The sequence below is a fragment of the Pygocentrus nattereri genome, chromosome 2 (genome assembly GCF_015220715.1).
Source record: "Pygocentrus nattereri isolate fPygNat1 chromosome 2, fPygNat1.pri, whole genome shotgun sequence".
In the NCBI taxonomy this organism is placed as follows: Eukaryota; Metazoa; Chordata; class Actinopteri; order Characiformes; family Serrasalmidae; genus Pygocentrus; species Pygocentrus nattereri.
The window spans coordinates 47,170,988-47,196,635 of record NC_051212.1 but is presented as its reverse complement, the minus strand read 5'-3'; the positions used below and the strand labels follow the sequence as shown (position 1 = coordinate 47,196,635).

General features: G+C 40.5%; 1 protein-coding gene across 3 annotated transcripts; it reads left to right on the top strand.

Moving 5' to 3' along the window:
* Positions 1-617: 617 nt before the first annotated feature.
* Positions 618-24,084, top strand: cdc14aa (cell division cycle 14Aa). 3 transcript variants are annotated; one of them, XM_017683071.2, is made up of 15 exons: positions 618-1,068; positions 2,906-2,996; positions 3,198-3,273; positions 6,389-6,481; positions 8,655-8,734; positions 11,145-11,211; positions 13,218-13,280; positions 14,109-14,196; positions 14,378-14,608; positions 15,269-15,407; positions 17,008-17,173; positions 17,730-17,827; positions 18,772-18,900; positions 20,287-20,635; positions 23,452-24,084. In XM_017683071.2, exons 1-15 carry the CDS (start codon positions 981-983, stop codon positions 23,479-23,481), a joined length of 1,788 nt encoding a protein of 595 aa, XP_017538560.1. In that variant the 5' UTR covers positions 618-980; the 3' UTR covers positions 23,482-24,084. The 3 variants fall into 3 exon arrangements, with proteins under 3 accessions (XP_017538560.1, XP_017538562.1, XP_017538561.1); XM_017683073.2 differs by lacking the exon at positions 20,287-20,635; XM_017683072.1 differs by lacking the exons at positions 20,287-20,635; positions 23,452-24,084 and adding an exon at positions 19,586-20,260.
* Positions 24,085-25,648: the final 1,564 nt, after the last annotated feature.

Here is a 25,648-nt window from a genome sequence, read left to right as displayed (position 1 = left end):
CCTAGTCAGACTAAGGCTTGTATTCAGTTAGTGAGGTATCTTGAACCATAATAAGGCCTAGAATGGCCTAACCACCTGTTTAATTCTGAAGGCCAATAGTCATTAAAAGTTATGACTGTTCTGGTGTATAAACCCCCACAAATGTCATAACTGGACCTCAGGAGCAAAGAAAATAATGAAAGACAGGAAAAATTACCATATGGGGTCTTACATTTGTATTTTGTATTGAAGAAAACTGTTTGCTTTCACATTCATAGACTCAACAGGATAAATTGTGTTATCTGATGCAAAAGAAAAACCTAATATAACTTATTTCTGCTGAACTGTCAAGTTTAAGCCAACAGCACTATTAGTGTTTTTCCCACCTGTATTCGAACAAAGTCCCGCCCCTCCTACACTATAATTGGTTAGTGCCGTTGCGCCTTTTACGCTAGGATTGGCTAACAGTTCGTGCCCCTACGCGGTCCGCCAATGGACCAATGGTAGCGCCGGAGAGGCGGGGCCTTCCGTTATATGGGTGGGTTAAAAAATAACGTCCACGTTTGCATCCTCTCGAATGCCGATTGGTCAGCGTAAAGCCGTCTCTTAGCAACACACATTTGTGTGGCGGCAGGGCACGTGGTTACTAAGCGACGTCTCTTTAAGAAGTGTCGCGTGAAGTTTGTTGGTTCTGCGTTCTGTTGTTAGCGAGCGCGCGGCGGGCGAGGAGAGGAGAAGAGACGTCGAGAGGAATTCAGTTTATCTTGAATTTGAAGTGATTTTAACGCATTTCTTATCCTTTTTACCGGACTTTTATCCTCGGCGCTCGACATGGAGCTACTTTTGCGGGACGGGACAGCGACCAGAACCCCGTTTTCGACGAACACCTTTAGTAGTTTTGTGTTTTGGGACCCGCTGCAGTGTTTTTAGCCCGCTGTAGCTTTTAGATTAGCCTGCATATCTCAGCCCTTCAGAGATTAGGCACAGATAAAGATTAGCGGATGCCAAACAAGCCCAAAGTGTTGGAGGGATTGCTGAATGAAATGGCCCATGATAATGAGCTGCTCGGAGCTGCTGAGTTGATCAGAGGTATTTAAAGGCTAAAGGAGAACTCCACCAGAATTTCAAAATTTATCTACATTTCAGTCGGTGTTTCATTTTAGAGAAGCTTACAGACTCATTTCTTCGCACTGGTGATGACAGGAACCAGGGGTCACAATGTCTACAACACAAATGTCGCCATTCCATCACTATTTAAATGGGAAATCCACTGTTTTTTAAAAAATGTCTGTATTATTCAGTGGTTGATGTGTAAACGATTCACTTACAGACTCTTACAGATGTCTTCACAGTGGTGGTGATAGGAACCAGGGGTCTTGATGTCTATAACACAAATATAGCCTTTTTATTTACTGTCCAAAATCAGTTCTGAGTTTGTTTGTGTAATGTTGATCACGGTAAAAATAACGGTAAATCTGTCTCACAACGGCCTCATGTACCCCTCTACAATGATCAACATAACGTAAACTTTATCGCCAATCTACTCTGAATATTGCCTCAGGCTGAAGTTTCTGTGAAGGAGCTTTTAGAGGTGGACGTCTGGTTCCTATCACCACCACTGTGAGCAGTTCTGAGTCTACGTTTCTCGGTAACTGAGAATTTCACACCAAACCACTCTGAGCAACTCTGTTGACATCTTAAACTTTTAATTCTGTGGAGATTTTGAAATAGTGGTGGAGTTCCCCTCTACTACCTTGAAATAAATCCGTTGGCTAGTCAGTCAGGCCTGACGTGCTTGTGGCCGTGCACAGCTTGAGGGCCACAGCACTCAAAAGGCTTGAAGTCTTTTATGGTCATGTGCACATTAATGTTGGGGAATTCTTACTTGCTTATAGCTGCAGGTTAAATAAAATAATAATGTCAACGATATCTATAGCAGGTAGATACAGTAGCACTTTACATTTGATTCAGAAATGTTTGTTTATATGAACAGCTTTGAGTTGTGCTATAGCTTCTATACATTTTACAGACATTAGTATTAAAATTTCCTTCGAGATCAATAAAGTATCTATCTATCTATCTATCTATCTATCTATCTATCTAGTAAGTTACATAACCCTACCCTGTATATGTACATGTAGTTCCCCATCAATAGCACTGGCCCATTTATCAAAAGTTATGCATAATTCAGTGGCTAACATGTAAACAAAGTCAGTCATGGTGGTTTAATGTCAAATAGTTCACCGACACAGATTTCTTTACAATGGTGGTGATAGGAACCAGGGGTCATGATGTCTACTACACAAGTATTAGCCATTTAATTACTATGTAAAGGGGAATTCCACTGATTTTTCAAAATTACTGTATAGTTCAGTGGTCGAGGTGTAAACAGTCATTCAAGCGGTTTGACGTGAAGTGGTTCATTGTAGAGACTCTCGTGATGTCTACAACACAAGTATAGCCATTTTATTAACTATCCAAATCCGCCAGTGAACCTACACATCCTCTGAGATTTTATACGTAATATTATAAAGGTATAATAAAAAGTACATTTTCTTCAGGGGATATCGTGCCTTTCAATGTACCATCATATTAACAATAAGGCCAATATCTTACCACAAGTCTATCGTAAAACAATGTCTCAGACACCAGGCAGTGTATTCATAACCATTTCATGTAATATCTTCCTGTGAGCTTTTTAGAGGCTTTTTTTCACACCAAACCACTCTGAATAACTCTGTTTACATCTTAATGACTCAGTTATGCAGGAATTTGGATTCTCCTTCAAGAAAGGACAGAGTTATTTAACTAAAACTACATTTAATGTGTTCTTAAGAGAAATCTACAGTGTCAAAAAGCAATTGACAGGATTCATTTGAATAGCAACCATGCATTCATGTCTCATTTCTGTGTCATTTTCTTGCAGATCGGTTATATTTTGCGACTCTTCGAGGCAAGCCGAAAAGCACAGCGAACACGCATTACTTCTGCACCGATGATGAGTTTATCTATGAAAAGTGAGTCAGTGTCTGTGAAGGCGGCCGATGTGCACCCTTGGAGTATAAAGTGTCAAATGGACTACGCTGGCTTTTCAGATTTCCTTATGTTCTGCGCATGAATTATGTTTCCTGGAACTTGATCTTCGGTTAGCAGGGCATGAAATCTTGTTGTAATGTTAACGCAGGGGTGATTAAATTAACGGGGCATTTTTGTTTCAGCTTCTATGCAGATTTCGGGCCTCTCAATTTGGCCGTGCTGTACCGGTACTGCTGTAAACTGAACAAAAAGTTGAAGGTAAGACGATACGCTATGACATTCTACACACAGAGGCCTGTCAGTGTATCTGGCATGTCTTTCCATTGAACCAGTATTGATGCTTCCAGTGAAACTTTCCATTGTATTCAATCTAATTTAAGGTTGTAGTAGAACTAAGTCAGAGTTGGGCCACTTATCTGTGTCTCTTAAACTACGAAAGGCATCAGCAGGACTGAAAAACAACACGTAGTATCCTTAACAATTCACTATTAAAACCACCGGTCAACCTACACACTGAGTTTTTATATTAAATGCTGATAATAATAATGAAATAGTGGTAAATCGGAAAAAGTATGCTTTATTTTGATGACTATTTTGCTGTTTAATGTCCTGCATGTACAGTTATATGCCAGGCACCCTGGTCAAATGACATGTTTTGTTGTTTTCAAAGTCAAAATAAGTGAAAACATCCTCTACAGAGAAAAATACAACATAAAATGTGGCCTGTACAAAAGTTTTGGTCCCTTTTGTGTTTATTTGTTTACCTCGACACGTAAATAGAAATTGTGCGCTAGAATTCACCAAAATATAACATATTTAACTTTGTTCTGTTCTGTTCCCTTAAAATCTCAGGCTTATGACATACCAAGACTTGTTATTCAGTAACTACAGGGACTTTAACGTAGGCTGGTAAGAATTGTGTAATAACACCTGGCCCTTTAAGGAGTTTACCTTTTGACCTGGGGTATTCAAATGTATGCATGCGGCTGTACTTTTCCACCTTGAATGTAGATAAAAAATATCCAAAATGGAACATTAAATCAAAAACTAGTCTCTAAAACAATAGTCTCAACACATTCAACCCTTTCTGTGAGGAAGCTTTTGAAAGCATTACGCTGCTCAGACGTCTGGTTCCTGTCACCACCACTGCAATTCTGACTTAGTAAGTTTCTCTAGAACGGAGCGTTTTCACATCGCACCGCTCTTAATGACTGTTGACGTCGTAACCACTTAATTATGCACATGTTTTGGAAAATCAGCCGAATTTCCCTTTAAACACATAATGCATGTCCTGTTTGGCTCACACGGCTTTTTAAACTAGCACCACTGGAGCAACAGACTCTTTATCATACTGTCACTTAGTAATGGACTTTGTTGCTGGAAAGAATGATAACCGTGCCAAACCCAGTGGATTTGGGCCAACACCGTCCCTGAAAACGTCACTTGTCCTAAGCAAGCTGGCAGCGTCTACATGCTTCTAGAAATGAGCTTCACTTTATTACATGACCACTTGGCTCAGGAGGGAGCGCTCGTACTGTCCACTCGGGGGTGCTCTTTCTCTCTGCACACACTAAACACCTAGAGGCCTCATTAGCGTCCGGCTGGTCAGGAACAGAAGGTTCTGGCATTGATGAAAGAGATGTCCTGAGCTTGAGTGCACTTTTCTACAATTGACCTCCTGTTGCATCTGGAAATGACAGACAGATGAGAGTGCAGTCACGCCAGTGTGTGAGGGTTACAGAGGCTTTGTCAAGGGGCGGAGTCCTCATATGTCCTCTATACATCAAATTGTCAAGCCTCCCTTTATGTCAGATCTTTTGATCCTGATGAAGTTTTTCAGTGATTTATGGGTCATTTATTATTTATATAGGGTAATATGTTGCTGCCCCTTATGTTCTGTCCTGGTGAAATGAGGCCACAGCTAATCTCAAGACGTTTACTGTATGCCTGTGGTCTAATTTAATCTGGAATTTTCTCTGGACTACTGCATGTTAGGGATTTATTCCCCCAGAAAATGTGTTTGTCATTGAATTATAGTGATTGATTATTCAATTTTGTCGGAACCAAACCTTGTATCTCCATTTTTGTCATTTTTCATTGTAGGTAAATTTCATGATGAATGGACCAAAGGTAATGAGCCAAAATGGCTCAGAAAAAAGTCTGGTTCCATTGACTTACAATAGAAGTAAAGAAGGTTTTTTCGTTCTCCTGTAAAGTTACGATTTAGGAGACACAAGGTTTTGATCCGACAGCAGCTAAAAGTGCTTTATTTAATGTATACTTTACACTGTAGTGTCACAAATCCAGAGAACTCCCATCCAGACTCCAATTCCCAGGATTCTGTGCACGATCATGTGACTTCAGACTCTGACTCACAGACCTATCAGCGTTCACGTTCCCCCGGAATTCTAATGCGTTTCACCTGTGTTGGTCAAGTAAATAGGGTTTGGTCTAGTATTTAAGCCATGGCTTAACATAGGCATAGTGCGAAGTATTGCGTCTATGAGAGCATACTGAGCGATATACTGGACTGCCTTGTCTCCCTGTTTGACCCCTGCTTGGATTAACCGCTTGTTCGTTTCTTTGTCGTTGCCCCTTGTGACTGTTGCTGGTGTTATTGAATCTGTGTATCGACTCTTGGACTCCTTTTCGACCACGCATTTGCCTGCATCTGTGTCCTGCTGCCACATAACATGTAGACTGAAATATGTCCGGATTAACACGAGAATGTTTATTCAATTCATCTAGTTTTGTGGAAAAACCCAGGAGTTATTAAATGGAAAGTAGCATACTGTAGTAATTTATTAACTATAATGACTTGATAAGTTGTCAGCCTCAAAATTGAATCACCTCTTTTTGAATACGAGGCATTGTGGGTGTTCATTTCATTCTATGTTTTTCACAGCTTCATACTAAATTATAAATCTATGATGTTCTAACATAAGCATTATTAGATCATTTTATCTTCAACTATTTGGTTTTTCGTGTGTCTGTTAACTGTTAAATGTTTTTAACGTGCTTACCGCAATCACCACTTTTCAAACTTCATTCTCAAAGTTATTCAAGCTTCTGGGTCATTTTAGATTCATCTACAGCTGTTTATCATTCTTGAAACATTAAGCACTGGATTTTTTATTTATTTTAATTATTTCACGGCTTCCTAGCTTTCTAATCATTATATGAAACCTTTTGCTCATTCCAGCCATGCTGTGGATGTATCCGCAGCCAGATCGGTTTCATATTACAAAAAACATTCCAAACATTTAAACTAAATGCTAAATAGAAGTTTTATTAAGACTGAGCAAAAGTTGGGGCATGAAACTGAGAGAACTCTTTCTCAGAGAGACACTGTTGATGTTCTGTATCCCTGCAGTCCTTTACTCTGTCCAGGAAGCGGATCATCCATTACACCAGCTACGACCAGCAGAAAAGGGCCAACGCTGCCTTCCTGATTGGTGCCTACGCTGTGAGTTCACTGTTCTTTATTTATGTTAGATTATACACTCACCTGCCACTTTATTAGGTACACCTTGCTAGTGAAAGGTTGGACCCCCTTTTGCCTTCAGAACTGTCTTAATTCTTCATGGCAGACTTTCAACAAGTTGTTGGAAACGTTCCTCAGAGATTTTGGTTGGTTATTTGAGTTACTGTTGCCTTTCTATCATCTGGAACCAGTCTGCCCATTCTCCTCTGACCTCTCACATCATCAAGGCATTTTCGTCCATAAAACTGCCGCTCACTGGATATTTCCTCTTTTTCGGACCGTTCTCTGTAAACCCTAGAGATGGTTGTGCGTGAAAATGCCAGTAGATCAGCAGTTTCTGAAATACTCAGACCAGCCCGTCTGGCACCAACAACCACACCACGTTCAAAGCCCCTTAAATCCCCTTTCTTCCCCATTCTGATGCTCGGTCTGCACTTCAGCAAGTTGTCTTGACCACCTCTACATGCCTAAATGCATTGAGTTGCGGCCATGTGATTGGCTGATTAGCTATTTGTGTTAACAAGCAATTGAACAGTACCTAATACCTAATAAAGTGGCAGGTGAGTGTAAGGTAAACTGCACATTAAACATTGTTAGACGCAATCCTGACAAAAAGGGTGAAAACAGGAATGATACAGTAATACAAGACAATATACAGGGAGATTCAGTTGAAAGAGGAGAATTCAAACAAGCGGATGAATGAGAAACGGAGTTCAGCCTTGTGAAAAGTCGAACGTTGAGAGACATTTTACAAGAAACTCTTCTGTTTTTGAGGAACAGTTTCCTGCTGGAGATGCGATAAAAGCAGCTATAACTGAACTAAAGCTTAAAGCAGAGTAAAGTAAGTCTGTGTTTTAGTTTATATTGTATTTTTTAGCCTATACTAGCACATTAGCACATGCTGAGACATATTTACATCCAAAATGGCAAATTAACCATAAAACGCTGTGGCTCCCAAGGTGGGTTCATTTTTGTTGAAAGGACGAAACGGCTCTTTTTAACATTTGGATTGCCAACGCCTGACCTAGGAAATCTTCTGACTGGAATCCCTTTGAGATTTCATGAGGCATTTTGAAATTGAGTCCACCAGAGGGACCCCTGTAACCTTGAAGAGGGCTTACATTTGTTTTTACTTTTGAATACATATGTAGCACGGCATGTGCTACCCCAGGTTCAAGGAGGTAGGAATCAGTGTTGCAGCAGCCATATTTTCTTTAATCACACATCACTTAAACGATATAATACACAACCGACTCAAAGCTTTGCTAAGCTGGCCACTTTTCAGTGACTTTCAATTAGCTAGACTCACTTCAGCTTTTCAGAACTCAGTTCTTTATCGCTGCTGCTGCTCGTCCCTCTCCCTCGCTCTGTTCCCACTCTGCTCTTTTTTGAGCACCCGAGCCGAGAAGGAACGAGAGCTCGCTGCTCCGCCTCCTCGTCACCGCCCCCAGCTCGCACCTCGGCTGCTGCAGAACAGGGCCTAGGCAGCGGAGCTTGATACTAGCTCTTTGCCCTCATGCGTCTCATGGCCGGCACCGTCGTCCTCCTCCCGCCGTCACTCGTGTCCCTCTCGTGGCTCTCTCCCTACCGTCCTCGCCGTGGTTTGTCACTGCTCGATGTTCGGGCTCTGCCTTCTGGCAGGCTCTCGCCGCCATACTCACCACAGTATATTTCATATTTAAGTACAATCAAAAGACATTGTGTGTGAATCTAAAGTGGATATATGCACTGAAATTCATCTTACAAGCACCCCTTACTGTGCTGTATGTTTGATTGCTGTTCAAAGTAACCACAGTATGAAAAGCGAAGAGACACTTTTGGTGCTTTATCAGCAGAAGTTTATAAAAATTGTTGATTTAATAAATTTAAAGGTTTGATTTTGGGATGTTGGAGTCATTTTCTCAGATGAAAACCAAATTCCCAAGCCATTTATGAGTGTCAAAATAGAATGCTTATAGTGTTATTTTCATTGTTTGTATTCCACAGCTTTGTAAATCGTTTTTAAACTTGTATTTGTGTAAAAATATTTCTGAATGATTTTCAGTAATGGTGAAATTAATTTTTTTTTGATGTGTTGAAATGTCTTCTAAAGATTTGCAACTGAATCATATCTTAGTGAGGTCAGAGATTTACAATTTACTGTATTGGATTGTAGGTAATCTACTTAAAGAGGACTCCAGAGGAGGTGTACCGTGCCCTGATATCTGGAACTAATGTGTCATACATGCCCTTCAGGTAAGACTCCTACATCACACCTGGCAGGAGGAATGTTGCTAAGTAGTTTAAGCCGACTGTGATTATGTCTATTGGTTCAGAATGGTCTCCGTGTGTTGGAGGAGAGGCAAAAGTGTACATTCCGGCTTAAAACTGGCATTAACCTCTTATTCTCCAGGGTATATTGATTTCAGATTGATTCAGATTCAGATTGATTTGTCCATCTGAATTTCCGTGACCAAATCGTAAGGCAAATTATTCAGTAACTGCATGAAATAAACATCATTTTTTATTTTATTTATTTATTATAAACGTTTCCCTCAACAGAAAATGTGTTTTATGATCACACATATTGTTATATGCTTACAATTTAGTGCTGAAAGCCAAAAATCTCAGACGTTGTTTGTTTTATTTTATTATAATAATTTTTACAGAGCAGATCACTGAAGAGACATCATCTGTTTCTAGTTTCTATTTTTTTATTATAATTTATTATAAGTGTTAAAAATGATATTACCCGTCTATTTGACTGGAAACAAGATAGTTACAGCTCTTATATGACACCCACCTTTTGAATGTAGCTTATGAAATATAAAAGTTATGAAGAATATGACGAAATGCATTTTGGAACCACCGGTGGTTCCAAGAAGTTGAAGAGGTTAAATATGTTGTTTGTCATGTTATGTAATATTCTGTAGTGCAGCATTAGATCCCTCAGCCTCCCAGGTCTGATAGATTAGTAACACTTTACTATAGGGTACAGTTCGTAAGGCTATATGACACCTACGTAAGCTTGTCATGACAACTGACATAACCTTACATAAATGTTTATAAATGCTTATGCCAATTGGTGTCACCTGTCATAAAGGCTACTTTAGCTGATTTTATTCAAACCTGGTAAATATAGGATTAATAGCGATTGACGCCTATTGGAATAAGCGTTTATAAACATTTATGTAGGGTATTGTCAGTTGACATGAAGAGCTTATGTAGGTGTCATGTACCCTACAGTAAAGGGTTTACGGAAAGAGTTCACAAGTGTTTTGTGTCACTGTTCTTGTCATCCATCACTGTTCTCTCACTTGAATACCCAGCATGCATTATACAGCTGTTGGGAATCCACCCGTGGTGATACAGATGTCCTGACTGCTAGAATAATTGCTGATGTAGCAGCTAATAAATACAGACCTGATATTCGGCTTCCTAGAAGTAACGTTAGCTATCTGGCTTCTGTGTGCATTCGCCAGCTACGGCCCACCCGTATTTATCCCCCCTCAAAGTGGTTGTGGTTTTTTTAAAAGATTGTTCTACCTTCAAGATACATTATCAGAAGGGGTTTAAATGAGAAAATCTCACTGTGGGCAATCCTGTGACACCACTACAGTAGAGGCGAGTCGGCATGCTTACTGCACATGTAGAGATAGTTACATGTTCATTTTGGGTGAAGTGTCCCTTTAACAGTTTGTGGGTACCAATGATATAAAATGTGATCATTATAACTGAGTTTGGACAGAATCAAAGCTAAACTGAAGCGTGCCAAATATACAGCTAGCAGAATCGGACAAAACTCACACATGCACACCTAACATAACATTCTGACCACCACCTTCGTTTCTACGCTTATTGTCCTTTTTATCAGCTCCACTTACTGTATAGCTGCACTTTGTAGTTCTACAGTTACAGACTGTAGTCCATCTGTTTCTCTGATACTTTGTTAGATCCCTTCTACCCTGCTCTTGGACCCCCATGGACCATCACAGAGCAGCTACTATTTGGGTGGTGGTATCATTCTCTAACACTGACGTGGTGGTGTGTTAGTGTGTGTTGCGCTGGTACGAGTGGATCAGACACAGCAGCGCTGCTGGAGTTTTTATACACCTCAGTGTCGCTGCTGGACTGAGAATAGCCCACCAACCAAAAATATCCATCCAAGAGCGTCCTGTGGTCCTAGAGAATGACCAACACAAACTTCAGCAGCAGATGAGCTGTTATCTCTGACTTTACATCTACAAGGTGGACTGACAAGGTAGGACAGTGAGTGGACACAGTGTTTAAAAACTCCAGCATCACTGCTGCGTCTGATCCACTCGTACTAGCACAACACACACTAACATACCACCACCATGTGTTACTGCAATGCTGAGAATGATCTACCACCCAAATAGTACCTGCTCTGTGAAGGTCCATGGGGGTCCTGACCACTGAAAAACAGGGTAAAAGGGGGCTAACAAAGTATCAGAGAAACAGATGGACTGCAGTCTGTAACTGTAGAACTACAAAGTGCACCCAAGGAGGTGGTCATAATGTTATGCCTTATCAGGGTATGAGCATATATTCAACAACATGTACACACAAACATACACACACATTTTGGTTACTGCCCTTCTAATATAGAAGTAACTAATAAATGATTGTTGTTATGTCTCTGTAGAGATGCTGCCTTTGGGAACTGCACATACAACCTGACCATCCTTGACTGTTTACAAGGCATCCGCAAAGTGAGTGTGAAACAACAGATGTGTTCATGTGCCCAATAAGACTCTTTGTGCTATGCGGCCCTTGGGCTCTTCTAGTCATTCAAATATTCAGAGAGAGAGTGATTTTTGTGAACTAAACTAAATATTTTTGTAATTTTTAGTTTATTGTCATGTAATATAATCATGCTTATGGTAATACTGTTTTTTCAATGTTGAGTTTTGGGCGGGGAAAACAAAATGGTTAAAAGAGGTAACTAAATCAAGCATGTCTTCATACAGTAGGACTGTATTGTTTGAATGGATTTTTACACATAGTGATACCCAGCTTGTACAATTAAAGGGGTACTCCACCAATTTTTTAAAAATTGGGCCTAATTCTGGTGTGGCGATATAAACAGAAAGAGTCATTTACATTTATGGCATTTGGCTGACACTTTTATCTAGAGCCACTTACAATTTGATCATTTTACATAGGTAGGCCAAGGCGGTGTTAGGAGTCTTGCCCAAGGACTCTTATTGGTATAGTGTAGGGTGCCCAGGTGGGGATTGAACCCCAGTCTAGAGTGTAGAAGGCAGAGGTGTTAACCACTACACTATCCCAACTATTCAGAGTAACTTGGTATGAAATGGAACTTACAGACTCATTTCTTTACAGTAGTGTTGATGTGGCCTTCTGAGTATTATTATATGTAACGTTGTTGATGGTAAAATAGTGGGAAATCTAAAAAAATAATAATAATAATTTCTTTGGGGACTATTTTGCCTTACAACACCCTGCATGAATGATTAAAATAAATGGATTAACAAGATGTTTTAGGACACTATTAATCACAAAATTATAGATAAATTATGTTTCATACATCTGGCGGCATATTTATAACCTTTTCATTCAATAACGTTCTGTAAGGGAGCTTTCAGAGATGTCTGGTTCCTATGACAAAATCCGACTCTGATTCTGAAGGTTCTCTGGAACTGAGCATTTCACACCAAACCACTCTGAATGACTTAATTAAATGGTTAAGGTGTAAATAATGTGGAACTTTTGAAAAATTAGTGGAGTTACCTTTTAAATCTGTGCCGGTGTTTACATTTTGTTATGTTCATCCGAAGGGCATGCTGGCATCTAACTAGCTATATATAGCAACCATAGTTAGAAATACTGAAAATGAGTTCACATCAGTGTTGGGAGCCATATATATAATATAAAGTACTGCCTATGAGAGAAATATGTCGCCCCACCTCCAAAATCCCAATGTAACCCCTAATAATGCTTCATTTGTTAATATTGTGCTTACATATTCAGTGGGTAGGTCAGTTTCTGGAGCCTCCACAGCTCTAGCCTCTAGTCTTTTAGTCCAAATATCTGCATGTCTAGCACTGAGACAGGAAACAGTGTTGACACGATTCAGGATGGAGAATTATATAACAGTACTCTACAAAGCAGAACATTATAGATGATCAGAAACAGCCACTTAGTAAAGTTAAGTGATACTTTTTTAATCCCACAACCGGGGAAATTCCACCTCCGCATTTAACCCATCCAGGAAGTGAAACACCACATACACACTAGTGAACACACACAATAGGGAGCAGTGAGCACACTTGCCCAGAGCGGTGGGCAGCCCTATCCACAGCGCCCGGGGAGCAGTTGGGGGTTAGGTGTCTTGCTCAAGGACACCTCAGTCATGGACTGTCGGCCCTGGGGATCGAACCGGCGACCTTCCGGTCACAGGGCCAGGTCCCTAACCTCTAGCCCATGACTGACTGTAATATGTTTTCATAAAACTGACTGAACAGAGAACATCCGGTCTGTTTTGCTAAGTTTGAGAAGGAATGAGAACAGAATTCTGTGAATCTGTGATTCTGTGCTCTTTGTGGATTACATATTCGAATACTCAAGCAAACAATACACTATAATATTTATGGACCCTAAAAGTAGTTCGGAAAACCTGCTCACTCAGAGTTGCTTGAGAAACATGAAGTGCTTTTAAACGAAGTCATGAATGTTTTCTGCTGTCCCTGTGTAGGCCCTGCAGCATGGATTCTTCGACTTTGAGACATTTGATGTTGAAGAGTATGAGTATTATGAGGTAGGATTTGCCAAACGTTCTTGCCAGTTTCAGGTTCAGATTGCTCTCGTTAAAGATTAATTACCCCTTATTAGTCCAACCACAATGAAAAAGTACATACACATTATGAAATGCACACACACTAGGGGCAGTGAGCACGCTTGCCTAGAGTGGTGGGCAGCCCTATCCGCAGTGCCTGGGGCGCTCAAGGGCACTTCAGTCATGCCGGCTCAGGAGATCAAACTGGCAACAATCCAGTCACAGGGCTGGTTCCCTAACCTCCAGCCTATGAGTGCCCCAAAAGGCTGTATCTAGCTTTTTCAGGTCTACTTATGTTGTTTGCATGGGTTCATGTACGAAAAACAGCAAGTTTTACATGACCCTTTTTACAACCCTTAGAATGAAACAGGTTGTTTCTGCACCTTTAAAACTGATATTTGTAAATGATCTCTGTTCTGATTGGCCATCTTGTATTGTGCCTCATTCAAAAAGCTGTCTGGGCTGAAACAAAACTTCAGTGAACAGTTTGAATGGGCAGAGCTAAAGTGCTGTTGGCTCTTTAATAAAGTGCTCAAAATACTGAATAAGACATCTAGAAATACTTTTGGGCAAATAGCCTAGTGTTTAATATTTAAATCCCTTTATTGTAGATGAATAAATTACTGCGGTACTATAGTTTCTTCAAACAGCGTCACAATTACAAATGTATTGTAAAGAGTCTTTTCTGTTCCTGTGAAGTTTCTGTACAACTATCCACTGATTCAGAACAGAAGACAATGCATTCATTTTTGTGAACGTTTATTTATGTCTATACAATAAATTGTATATGACAAGTTTGTTTTTTTTTAGCGTGTAGAAAATGGTGACTTCAACTGGATTGTGCCTGGAAAGCTGCTGGCCTTCAGTGGGCCTCATCCCAAGAGTAAAATTGAGAATGGTGAGTACTACAGGCTTTATAACATGTGTGTTATCAATTTAAGGAAGTGAAAAACAAAACAGCTTATCTCAAATCACGAAATCACGCACTTGGTTCAGTTTTGCCAAAAATCCATGCAAATCTTTCTTTGAATAGATTCCTTTTCCCCTAAGCATTAATTAGCCTTATGTACCTTTCGCAGGTTATCCTCTCCATGCCCCAGAGGCTTACTTCCCCTACTTCCGCCAGCACAATGTCACCGATGTGGTGCGGCTCAACAGGAAGATCTACGAGGGCCGTCGCTTCACGGACGCTGGCTTTGAGCATCATGACCTGTTCTTTGTGGACGGCAGCACGCCCAGTGACCTCATCACCCGCCGCTTCCTGCACATCTGCGAAAGTGCGGAGGGAGCCGTCGCCGTCCACTGCAAAGGTGAAAGGAATATTGGGAGTTTGGCTTTGGGTGGTCTTGGCCACAGCTTGTTGTTTATGTCCAGCTAAGAGTCCATTTTAACTGGTTAGACTTTATTCCCTTATGGAAAACACGGTTCTCACGGTCGATTTTGACCCCTCTATACCTGAGATGTTCTGTAAAGTTTGTAGGGAATATCCTAACAAGGTTGTTTTTTTTTTCTAGCCCCATAGGGTATAAACTTGCAAGATTTTTGTGAGTAGGGCTAAAAGATTTGTAGAAATATTTTTCTAACCAATACAGCAGTTGTTATTATTTCATTTAAATCAGACTGCAGGCTTCTTTTAGGTCGGGACGTTCAGCACAACCATTTTTTTATGCTTAAATGCTGAAGGTAATGTGCCTAATGGCTCGATCAAAGGCTCTGCGTTATTAGGTGAAATTTACGCTCTTACAATCTGTAAAGACAACTGTGAGTAATGTAGGATATAATAAAAATTAGAGCTCTTGTGATCTGTAATTTCTCTGTTTTAAACAACAAAAACTATTAATCATTCAGCCCTACTTGTTAGCTACATTACTCTTGTGGCTCCAGAGCTGAGTGACTATATTTGATGTAAAGGGCAAATTATCAATTTGATTTTGAGCTCCACTGACAGTAGTTCCTTTTACTGTGTGCAGCGGGGCTCGGCAGAACAGGCACTCTGATTGGCTGCTACATGATGAAGCACTACCGATTCACAGCTGCTGAGACCATCGCCTGGATACGCATCTGCAGGCCCGGCTCAGTCATCGGACCCCAGCAGAACTTTCTGGAAGAGTGAGTGGACAGAAAGAAATGGTGAAGGTTGAGTGGAATGGTAGCACTGAAAGCCCACTACAAACCTCTCCTGAAAGCCTCTGTGCAAGAAAAAGTAATTTACCTCAGCCACGACTTAATTTATTACCCAAGCACTCAATGCATGAGCCTAAAAGCAGTCAGTAGCCTGGTTAACATGCAGCCTGATTATTTGCTAATAATCAGAATAAAAGGTCAATAGAATACAATAGAATTGAATAGAACACGTCCATGTAAACACCTCAGTCGGAATAGACTAGTCTGATTGAGGCCATTCAGAATACAGTTACCCACCTGATTGAGCAAGGTGGGTAATCTGGTAAATAATCCATTAAATAGAAGAATAATAGCCATTTAAACACCTGTATCTGATTATATTTCCAATCCGAAGTACGTTCGGCACACGTGTTTGCATCTTAGGAAAAGCAGAGAACTCATAAACCAGCTCTTGCAAAAGTTTATAACGTCCAACATGACGGAGCAGAAACTGGTGTGCAGAGGAGATGAAGGGTCTGCTCTGATCCTTAAAAGACAGTGGGGGGACGGATGTCCAGCTTATGTGTCTCAGAGCACGACGTCTTCCTCTCAGCCTTCTTTAATAAGAACATGTGAAGCGTGTGTTTTCCTGAGTCTGACATAATTATAAAGTAATTAAAAATACAAGCACTGCTCACTGCTGCTCATCGTACTCTGACTGGACTCACGTGATGCTCGTTGTCGTGGTAACGTCTACACTAAGTGGTGCTCTATGCATGCGTGACGTTTTAGATCAGATCACTTGTAGCGAGCATGTAAACGGTGATTTTCATCAGATTGGTGAGTAGAGTGAGCATAAACAACTCAGTCTTCACCTATAATCAAAATGTATTCCATCAAATTGGCAAAAATCTTTGCGTGTGAACACAGCAAGTGAGCTAATAAATGTGCTTGTTCCATTTAAAATCTGTATGAATGATTGGCTGTCTAAATTATATCCAGTAAAACTAACAATTTGTTAACAGTATCTATGAACACCCCCATACCAACGGTGTTCAGCAGGTTTGAAGTCAGTTCCTCCACACCATGAACTCATTATGTTTTTATGGAGCTCACTTTGTGCACATGATCACAGTCATGCTGACACAGGAAAGGGCCTTCCCCAAACTGTGAAGTAGGCATTCTAGTAGGTAGCGTTCTCCTGGCATCTCCTCAACCTAAATTCATCTTTAGACCCCCAGATAATGAAACACGATTGATCTTGAGTCCAGTGGCTGCATGCTTTACACCAGTCCAGCCGACACCTTAGCATTGCACATGGTGATCTTAGGCTTGTGTGCAACTGCTCGGCCATGGAAATCCATTCCATGAAGCTCCTGACGCACAGTAGTTTTGTTGATGTTGCTTCTAGAAGCAGTATGGAACTCTGTAGTAAGTGATGAGACATATAGGTCCTTTTTACACTCTCGGCACTCAACGGCTTCAGGTTGTGCGTCTAAATCTTTTCTGGAAAACTGGACCTTTTACTAAGGAGATTTATAGAAATATTTTGAGTGAAACCCTAATGTACCATCTTTTTGTGTACAACCACTTTTTCTCTCTGCAGAAAGCAGCACAGCATGTGGGTGGAAGGGGATGTGTACCATTCAAAGCAGAAGTTACAACAGCAGAGACAGCGGCGGCAGCAGGAAAGGGACATGGCGCACCTCATCTCCAGCTTGGATGACATTTCCATCACCAGCACCAGCATAAACTCTAGCAGCATCAATGAGGTGAGCCGCTTTATCAGGTAGCTCAGCCAGTGTTGACGTGGTTAATGTGGCTTAGACTGATAGTTATTGTTTTCAGCTAGTATGATATCAGGTTATGGTGCCATAGCCATGATGTAATAGTAGTGCATCAGTTCTAGCAGGAAGAGTTCAGTATCTACGACTAACAGTCATAAAGTAATAAATAAATGTTTTTGATTATTCTGTTTATTGATCAAACTAATCTGACCTTAAATCAACACTTCTGTAGAATTATTATGTAGAATCTCCAGATAAGTCTAGGGGACATGGGGTCATGCTGAGCTACGTTAGCATTTTCATGCCATATGTTCTTCACTTTGGCATAAAATTTGGTATAAGATTGGCACAGGTTTTGTAACATGTGCCAGTAGCTTATTCGCTATTTTTTTTTAAATTATTATTTTATTAATCTAAAAATGTTACCTAGCAACTCATAAATCAAGTTGCTGAAATGTGTGACTTCTTGTTCTCCTTTATTATGTGTTAAGAATGTCCACAAATGCTGAAGTAATTAGTCTTAACTTTTGTTGCACTACAGAATGATTACAGGGAAGAAAACATGGGCGTGACTCAGGGAGACAAACTACGAGCATTAAAGGGCCGACGTCCTCTGAGGTCCACCTCCACTGCTCTCGGGTAAGAGATTTAGATGCAAATTTTCACACAAACCAAGTCAGAGTTCCTGACTAAGTTTAAGCTTCACAAAACCTAGCAAATGCAGAGGTTAAATCTCTCAGGTGGTGCTTGGAAGGTTCCTCTACCCATCCAGAAAGAGCAAGGACAGCTATGCTGTCTTGAACTCCTGGCTATAAAGCAACTATAGCAGCAAAACTCAACTGTCTTGTCATTTGCACATATAATTGATTTACATTTTTATTATAAGTTGTTGTTCTGCCACTCAACTATTAGTCTTGGTTTTATGTGTATTGTAAAACCGATTAATAAATGATAGACAGAAAATGGACCTGGAGAGCGACCAGCTCCACTATAAGCTCAACCCTGACTGGTCCAAGAGCTGTTTACTATCTCTAATCTTAATTTTAGCCTGTTTTGGAGCTTCCTCAGTTCAGCCTTGAATTTTAACATTTTTAATTAAATCAGATCAAATATGTGTCGTTATATTTTTAAAAAAGTTTTAATTCTGCTGGTGGAATGGCCACTAGGAGTCCTGCAGAAAGGGGTTAACCTGCCATGGAGGTTACCTGGATGTGTAGCATAAGTTGCCATGGCAACTTGGCCAGGTAAAAAGTGACATAAAATCCAGGTATAGACAGAGCTAAGTATTAACACAGGGCTGTGCTGTGTCTAAATAATGCTCACATTGTGTTTAGTTCTGCTCCAGAGTGCTTGTTTGTTTCCAGTTTAGTGGCGCCAAATTTCAGTCCATTTATCAACAGCATCACTCAGTGTACATTATAAAGCTGTTTCCTTTAGAAAACTCCAAAACAGCACGCATGCCTAGTGTAAACACTGATTAGGAGGAGTTCAAAGATATTGATGCACATCAGCTGTACAAACAGTTGGAGTGATGCCAGGTCTTGAATTAGTCCCAGTGTCTGTTTGTTGTGCCTGTGTTCCAGTGGGATTTGCCCTGTTCCTGGTTCCATCTCTCCTCTAAAACCTTCCAAAGTTCCTCTGCCCTTTTCTGCCACCCCATCGCCACGGAGACTTGTACGAAGCCCCTCCTCCTCTGCTGATAACCTGAAGAGGTGAGCTAATACCTGAGTAAATATGAGTTAATGTGTGTTTATGGTCATTCTTAGGGGTGCAGCTGTGGTTCCTGATGCCGGTTTACTTTGGTTTATGGTGGTCTAGGGCTGATTTGGTGCTAATTTAGCTGGTTCTATTTTGGATGCTGGTATGCTGGTCATATGCTGTTTTTTTTTTCTAGCAGGGGATAGGGGTTCAACTACATAGCTTTTTGAACGTTGTGATTAGTTATTGTTGATTCCAATAAATATTCTATGCAAAAATGACAATTTCAGGTTCTTTTAAATCCCAAAAAGGTTGTGTTTTTATGTTTTTATGGTGTGTATTCCAGTGCTGTGTAAATAGTTCCTCCAATCACATTTCGCTGTTTTTCTGAATAGTATCAAAATTATCAAACTGACTGCTTATTATGCTCTGTTTATGTTTTCCATTGTGCTCATATCGATATGAGACAAATGGCAGAACATTGTCATGGTAACAGTGTTACCTATGAAAAATGATCAGTATTACAGAAGCGCTTTAGCCGCTTGGTGATTGGTTATTTAAGTTGGGAAAAGGTCTTCAGACTCAACAATGTAACGTTTGCCATTCATGGCTCCCAAAAAAATCAGTATTCTTTTTTTTTACAGTGTCAGTTGATTTCAAAATTTAGGGAAATTGAACTCCTTTCTGCTGTCCTTTCAGTTACTGCTCCAGTGAAAACAATATGCAGTTTGCCATCATCCAGCATAGCATTACCCCTTACCCTGTGTTCACACCGGCAGCACCTCTTGTCGCCCAATATTGCTGATCGCTCATCACCTGTGGGCGTTTCTGAACTCGAACTGATTGTGGGCATTCCATTGTTTCACTTACGCCAATAATAAAAATCTTGGTGAGAAATCACTTGTGTGCTTATTTTTATTTAATCCCTGTCTGTGCAGTCAGTATGTAAGGAAAACAGTATTTGCTTTTGTGATTACTGTCTGTTTGAGGCGAAAGCACCACCAGCATTATTCCATCTCATATGAACAGTTATCTAGGAACCAAAAAAGGAGTGCACCATTCTACAGTGGTGGAGATGAAGCGTTTAATACGCTGCTCAGTGCTCCATTCGTGTTGGTAATCACCACAGCGCTTTGCTCTTTTGCATAAAGTGAAACTCCGCTCAACTTTGTTGCATCGCCAACTCCGCCCCCTTCGTAATGCCAACAATTGTGAAACCACCGTGTTCGTGTCACCAGAAATCGCCATTGAAAATGAATTACCTGCTGGTGTGAATGCAGTGTTACACCCAGGCCTTGCACTAGCACATTCAATGTAATAAAATTCTGACTGAATTTCAGTGTAAGACTGGGTGAAATTGAGACACTTGACCCACTTCCCTCTAATTTTCCTATATGCAGCTTCAAACCCCGCTTAGCCCGTTCCCTCGGCAACCTCTACGGCCCAGACGACTTCCAGGAGGAGGATGAGAGCGAGTCCTCTTCCAACTTCCCTCCTTCAGCCCCGGCCCCGCTGCCTCTCTCCTCAGCTCCTCCTCCACCCCGCTTTGGCTTCGGGTACCCCCTTGCTGACCCCCGCCTGCCTCCCCCTGGACCGAACTTCCACCCAGAGGTCAACAACAACCTCAACAACCCCCCTGGGCCCGGGACAGTCCGGCCGATGAAGAGAGCAGCTTTCAGCCCCAACAGAGGCCCGGTTAGGTCCGGCCCCAGAGGGCTAACAGGCCGCCCCCTCAGCCGCTCGATCCCAGTGAGTGAATCTGGCTCATCTGCTGGCAAACGTCTTCACTGCTCCTTCAAATTCATCCTCTTCTCCTTCACTGTTATTACTTTTCTGTCTCGCTCCTGGTCTTCCCTGTTGAAGACATTTTATCCTTGTGAACAGTTTTCTTCACCCTTCTTATTTTTCCTTGACCTAAAACTTTCTTTTCTTTCCCTTCTTTAAACTTTTTTTTCACCACTTATTTCCTGCCTTAACTTATGGTTTGTGCCATAAATTCTTCTTCTTTTCAAAGAGTTTTTTGAACATGTACACATCTGAGTGATATATTTACATATACTCACTATCCATCAATAACTACCTTGTATTGTTACACACTGGCCACTTTATTAGGTCCACCTATCTTATAGGTACAATTACAGACTGTTGACACACAGTTTATTACTTCCTAGGCCTGGTGCCTAGTGACCACCAAGTTACTATGGTAATAGCCCTCAGTGATGCTAAAAGCTTGTTTACCACCAGCATTAAGAACTGCCTGATCTCCCAGGGCAATCAAAAGGCTAAGCCAGGACAACAGCCTAGAGAAGCCCTTGTCGGGCATTGGGAAGGAGAAATTTTGACATTTTCAGGGACAAAAAATTCTGTGAAAAATGTACTTAATCCAGATGTGCGTTGAATTGAATGCAGTTGTGTTATTGTTGGTAATCGTATGTAGGGTCATCATTCAGAACGCTGGCAAAGTGGAACCCTCCCTCCTGTGAACAAAAACTTTTCATTATGTAGGTTTTGACCTATCTATACTGGAGATGTTGTGTAGTTTGTAGGTTGTACTTTAAGAAGGCAGACAAAACCAGAGCACTGCCGTTTATTGAAAAGTCACTACATTGTTCTGAAAAATCCCTTTGTCTGAGGGGAAAAAGTAAATGTTGAAAAAGATGGTTCCACATAGAACCTTTTTGAAAATGGTTCTATATAGCATCAAAAAGGCTTCTGCTGTTGACACCATGTCAAGCTTGTAACAATAACCATTTTTGGTGCCGTTTTCAAAAAGGTTCTGTATAAAATAATATACAACACTTTCTCTGTCAGTCTGAAGAACCATTATACCATGGAATGTGTAGAGAAATGTATATAGAACTCATGGTTCTAAACAAAGCCATTACCTTTCCAAAGAACCCTTGAAAAGCCATCTTTTTAGGAGTGTACATTGATCATATAAATTAATAATTTACTGTATCTAACATACATGAGGTTGTTGTAGAAACACGGCTGTTGAGCTGCACTAGTTGAACGCACCCAGTGCAGCAGGCAGGTACCATTCCTGTACAAAAAGCTGTTTATGTTACGATATACGTTTTAGGATCTTTAGACCACAGCGCCAGGTTTCAGACATCAGATATCAGACAAAAGAGCTTCATGTCTCAGGAAAACCACCATCATGTACAGTCAGACATCAGCCCCTGAGAAGAGAAAGCATTCTAAGCAGCATCAGACACAACAGCATTGGGTGTCTTATTAAATTAATTAAAGTTTTTCAGCTAAATTAAATGTGGCAATATGCAGCCATAACTTTTATTGAACTGCACTGTTATGTTATTTTATTTGTTAAAGATTAAGCTTTAACTTCCATGCTGACACCATGGTTGCTTCCATGTCAACTTCAGTGTTAGGAGCAGTCACAGAATAACTGAAGAGAATGCACTTCGGGCAAATAAATAAAGCACAAAAGATTGGAATGAAAACCTGCAGACACCGGTGGTTTGTGGATAAGATTGCCATCTGTGCTGCAGTCTCTTAGGCCCAGTCCCATTTCTTCTTTTCACCCCTACCCCTTGTTTTCAAGTGTCACCCTTAAAATCTTGCCCTACGAAAATGGGACTCTCAAATAAAAAAAACACAAAAAAAAACATCACTTCATTAACAGCTACCAACGTCGCTCTGTAGGCGACCCTGCCCGTCTTCAGTGACAGCAGAGGAGGGTAAAGTTCAGCTCGTCACTGGGCTTTAGTTACATTTAGGGCATCATATGCTTTTAAAGAGAGGGACAGTTATTTATTATCGCCCACCGCTAATTCATTGCTGATAAAAAGCTGAAGTCAGCTATTCGCCAGTGTCTTGTTCTAAGTTTCGCATTCCACCTTAAATGGAGCAGCAGTCACATTCTGGTGCTTCAGACAACAGAACTGCTGGATTATTTAAGGTGGAACGGGATAGTTAGTTAGTTAGTTACCGAGACATTAGTATGCCACTCACGATTTTTTATGCTTGTTAGAAGAGAACAGCCATAATACATTGAAACAACATTAAACTAAGAAAATATAGTGGTTATCATAATTTTTTAATGGAGAAAATTCTCACATTTGTGGGTTTCTAGGTCATGCACGCAGCCATCTTGTCGGTTTTTTCTTTTTTTCTCATAACACTCCGTTTGGAGTGAGTCTCTGAAAAACCTCCGTTTGGACGTTTTGGAAGTGTAGCCCTCTTCACTCCAAACACTTCACCCTACCCCTCTATCTCAACAAAAATTGGGACACCCTAACGCTAGACTTGAATGTGCAAAACAGAGGGCTAAGGGCTCAGTGGTAGGGGCAAGGGGTGAAATGGGATTGGGCCTTATTGTACACCACCTTCTGGGCCACAGCGCTGCACCTCATCAGCCAACTGGCAAGGCCTTTATGATTTGATTTCAGAGTGAAAGTTCACTCTGTGGCCCAGAAGGAGCCAATCTGCCACGGAGGTAGGGTTTCCAATAAAGTGACCAGAGAGTATAAATTTGTCTGGATAAGCAGGACAAGGATTGTTCCTTCTGTTGATTTAATGCTCGTCTCTGTGTCTTTTCACAGTCCCTTCAGACTGAATATGTTAAGTACTAAAGCTGCAGTGATGCGTTGACATCTGGACTGTTGACATCTGGACTGTTGACATCTGGACTGGAGGAATTTTCTTCAGTAAGCTGCTACCTGTTACGGCACTCACATGGACTGCTGGCTCAGCGTGTGGCAATGCCTGGTTTCAGTGTCACTCTTTTTGGTTATTATAACTTTATTTCTGTCTTTGTTTCTTCTATTTAGTCTGTCTTCCATAAACCTCTTACCACACATACACGTATTGTTACATTCTTCATGTTTTCTCACAATCAAGTTAGACACGTCGAGCTGTATTTTCCATAAAATACTGAAAGACGTGGTTGGATTGTTTTGCAACAGGACAGTATAGAAACTTTGATTTGTTCCAAGCATGTTTTGCCACAAGACTGTATAGAAACTATGATTTGTAAAACATGTTTTGTACAGATAGTTTCTCTTGTATTTGATTTTAAAGTACTATTTGAATACTGCAAGAAAACGGAATTAAGTGTGAATGCGGTTGAATTAAACTTCATCACATGGACTTGAACGTCACCATTTAGCAACTATTTTTGTAATGTTGAAGGCACTTTGACACTTTGGCCAAAATTAAAAGTTTAACCATCACTACATCTGTTGTACACATGCTTACATGCATCCCGCAGCAACCCAGACAGTAACCTCCCGAATGAGATTTTCACATTGAAAGACTGGGAAATCCCCTTCTGATGATGTATTTTGAAGGTGGGAGGAATTTTTGGAAAACTACAAACTGCTTTGGGGTGGATTAGTGAGGTAATTGTCCTCAAAACATCACTGCAATGAGAGAATATATCACTGAAATGACAGAACTCATCAGATAAATGGAACAAGCTGAAAGGTTAGCTTAGCTTGATAGTCGGCTGATGTCGAGAGCTGAACTGGCTGAAAGGATACAAAACTCTATGACTCCCATTTTGTATTAAATAAAGATAAAATCACATTTTACATCATTTTTTATAAATTGGATTTCACATGAAATTTTCCAGTTCTGTTCAATGACCGAGATTAGTTATGCAAATGTTAGCTCTGTAGCTTTCCTTGGCCTGTAGCTCAGCGTCTAGGTGAGCAGGCAGGACTGGGCGACGCCACAGACACCTGCCTATATGATGTACTTGGTGTTATGCATGCTGACTACTGTAGTCCAAGAAACTTGATAAAGGGGAACATGAAAATAAATAGTGAATTCTGTCAAACTGATGAGGCCGAGGGATACAGTGAGGCACTATGGAAAATTACATAACACAATATCATATTCAACTAGTTTTTAGGCCAGAATGTCCCATTAATTGGTAGTGATGTCTGTATTAGCAATGTGAGCCATATTCCAAAAGTGTAGTGAAGGAAAAATATTTCTGTAAAAATCAATCAGAGAAATCTTTTTTCCCCAGATCCAGTCAGAAAATCTTTTCTCCAGATAGAGTCAATCAGCCCAGACATGTTTGTTGTCTAATTTTGGTTCTTTAATTTAGCACTGGAGCCACGAGGTTAGTATTGCTAACAAACAGTAAAAGTCAATAGTCACCCAAATCTTTTCAGTTGCCGAATTAAAACTCCCCACAGAATCTGGCTCCTTTTCGCATGCATGCACATGTGTTGGCATATTGGCTAGATTACATCTGTTTTTTTTTATTTTATTTTATTTTAAACATATATCTTCTGTTAGAAAATGTTTGTCTTATTATAAAAAAGAGAAATTTTGAACATACTTTGTAGCCTGGCTGTCAACTGGCTGTCAAATTTTGGTGCAGTACCATTGTCCACAGTGGCTGACCACAGTCTTAAGTTATACACGGTGAAGCTTTGTTCGTTTTTATAGTTTGCAGCAATGGGAAACATTTAGGTGACTATTGACTTTTAGTGTTTGTAAGCAACATTAGTCCCAAAACTCCAGCACAGACTAAACAAGCAAAAATGGTTCATTTTAAAGGAAGCTTATTTGAAGCTTATTTGACACCTATTAGTTTGATAGGGTAAAATATAATGCTCAGAAAGGACACAGAGCAGAGGTGTCTGCAAATAGACTGTTTATGATCTTGAAAGGTGAAAATTTGTCTTTTCACATCAGCTTTAGTAGATATTGACAATTTTCTGAAATTTGGTTTTCTGAAATTGAAAACTAGTTGCAATTGTACCCAACATTTTCTTATGCCAT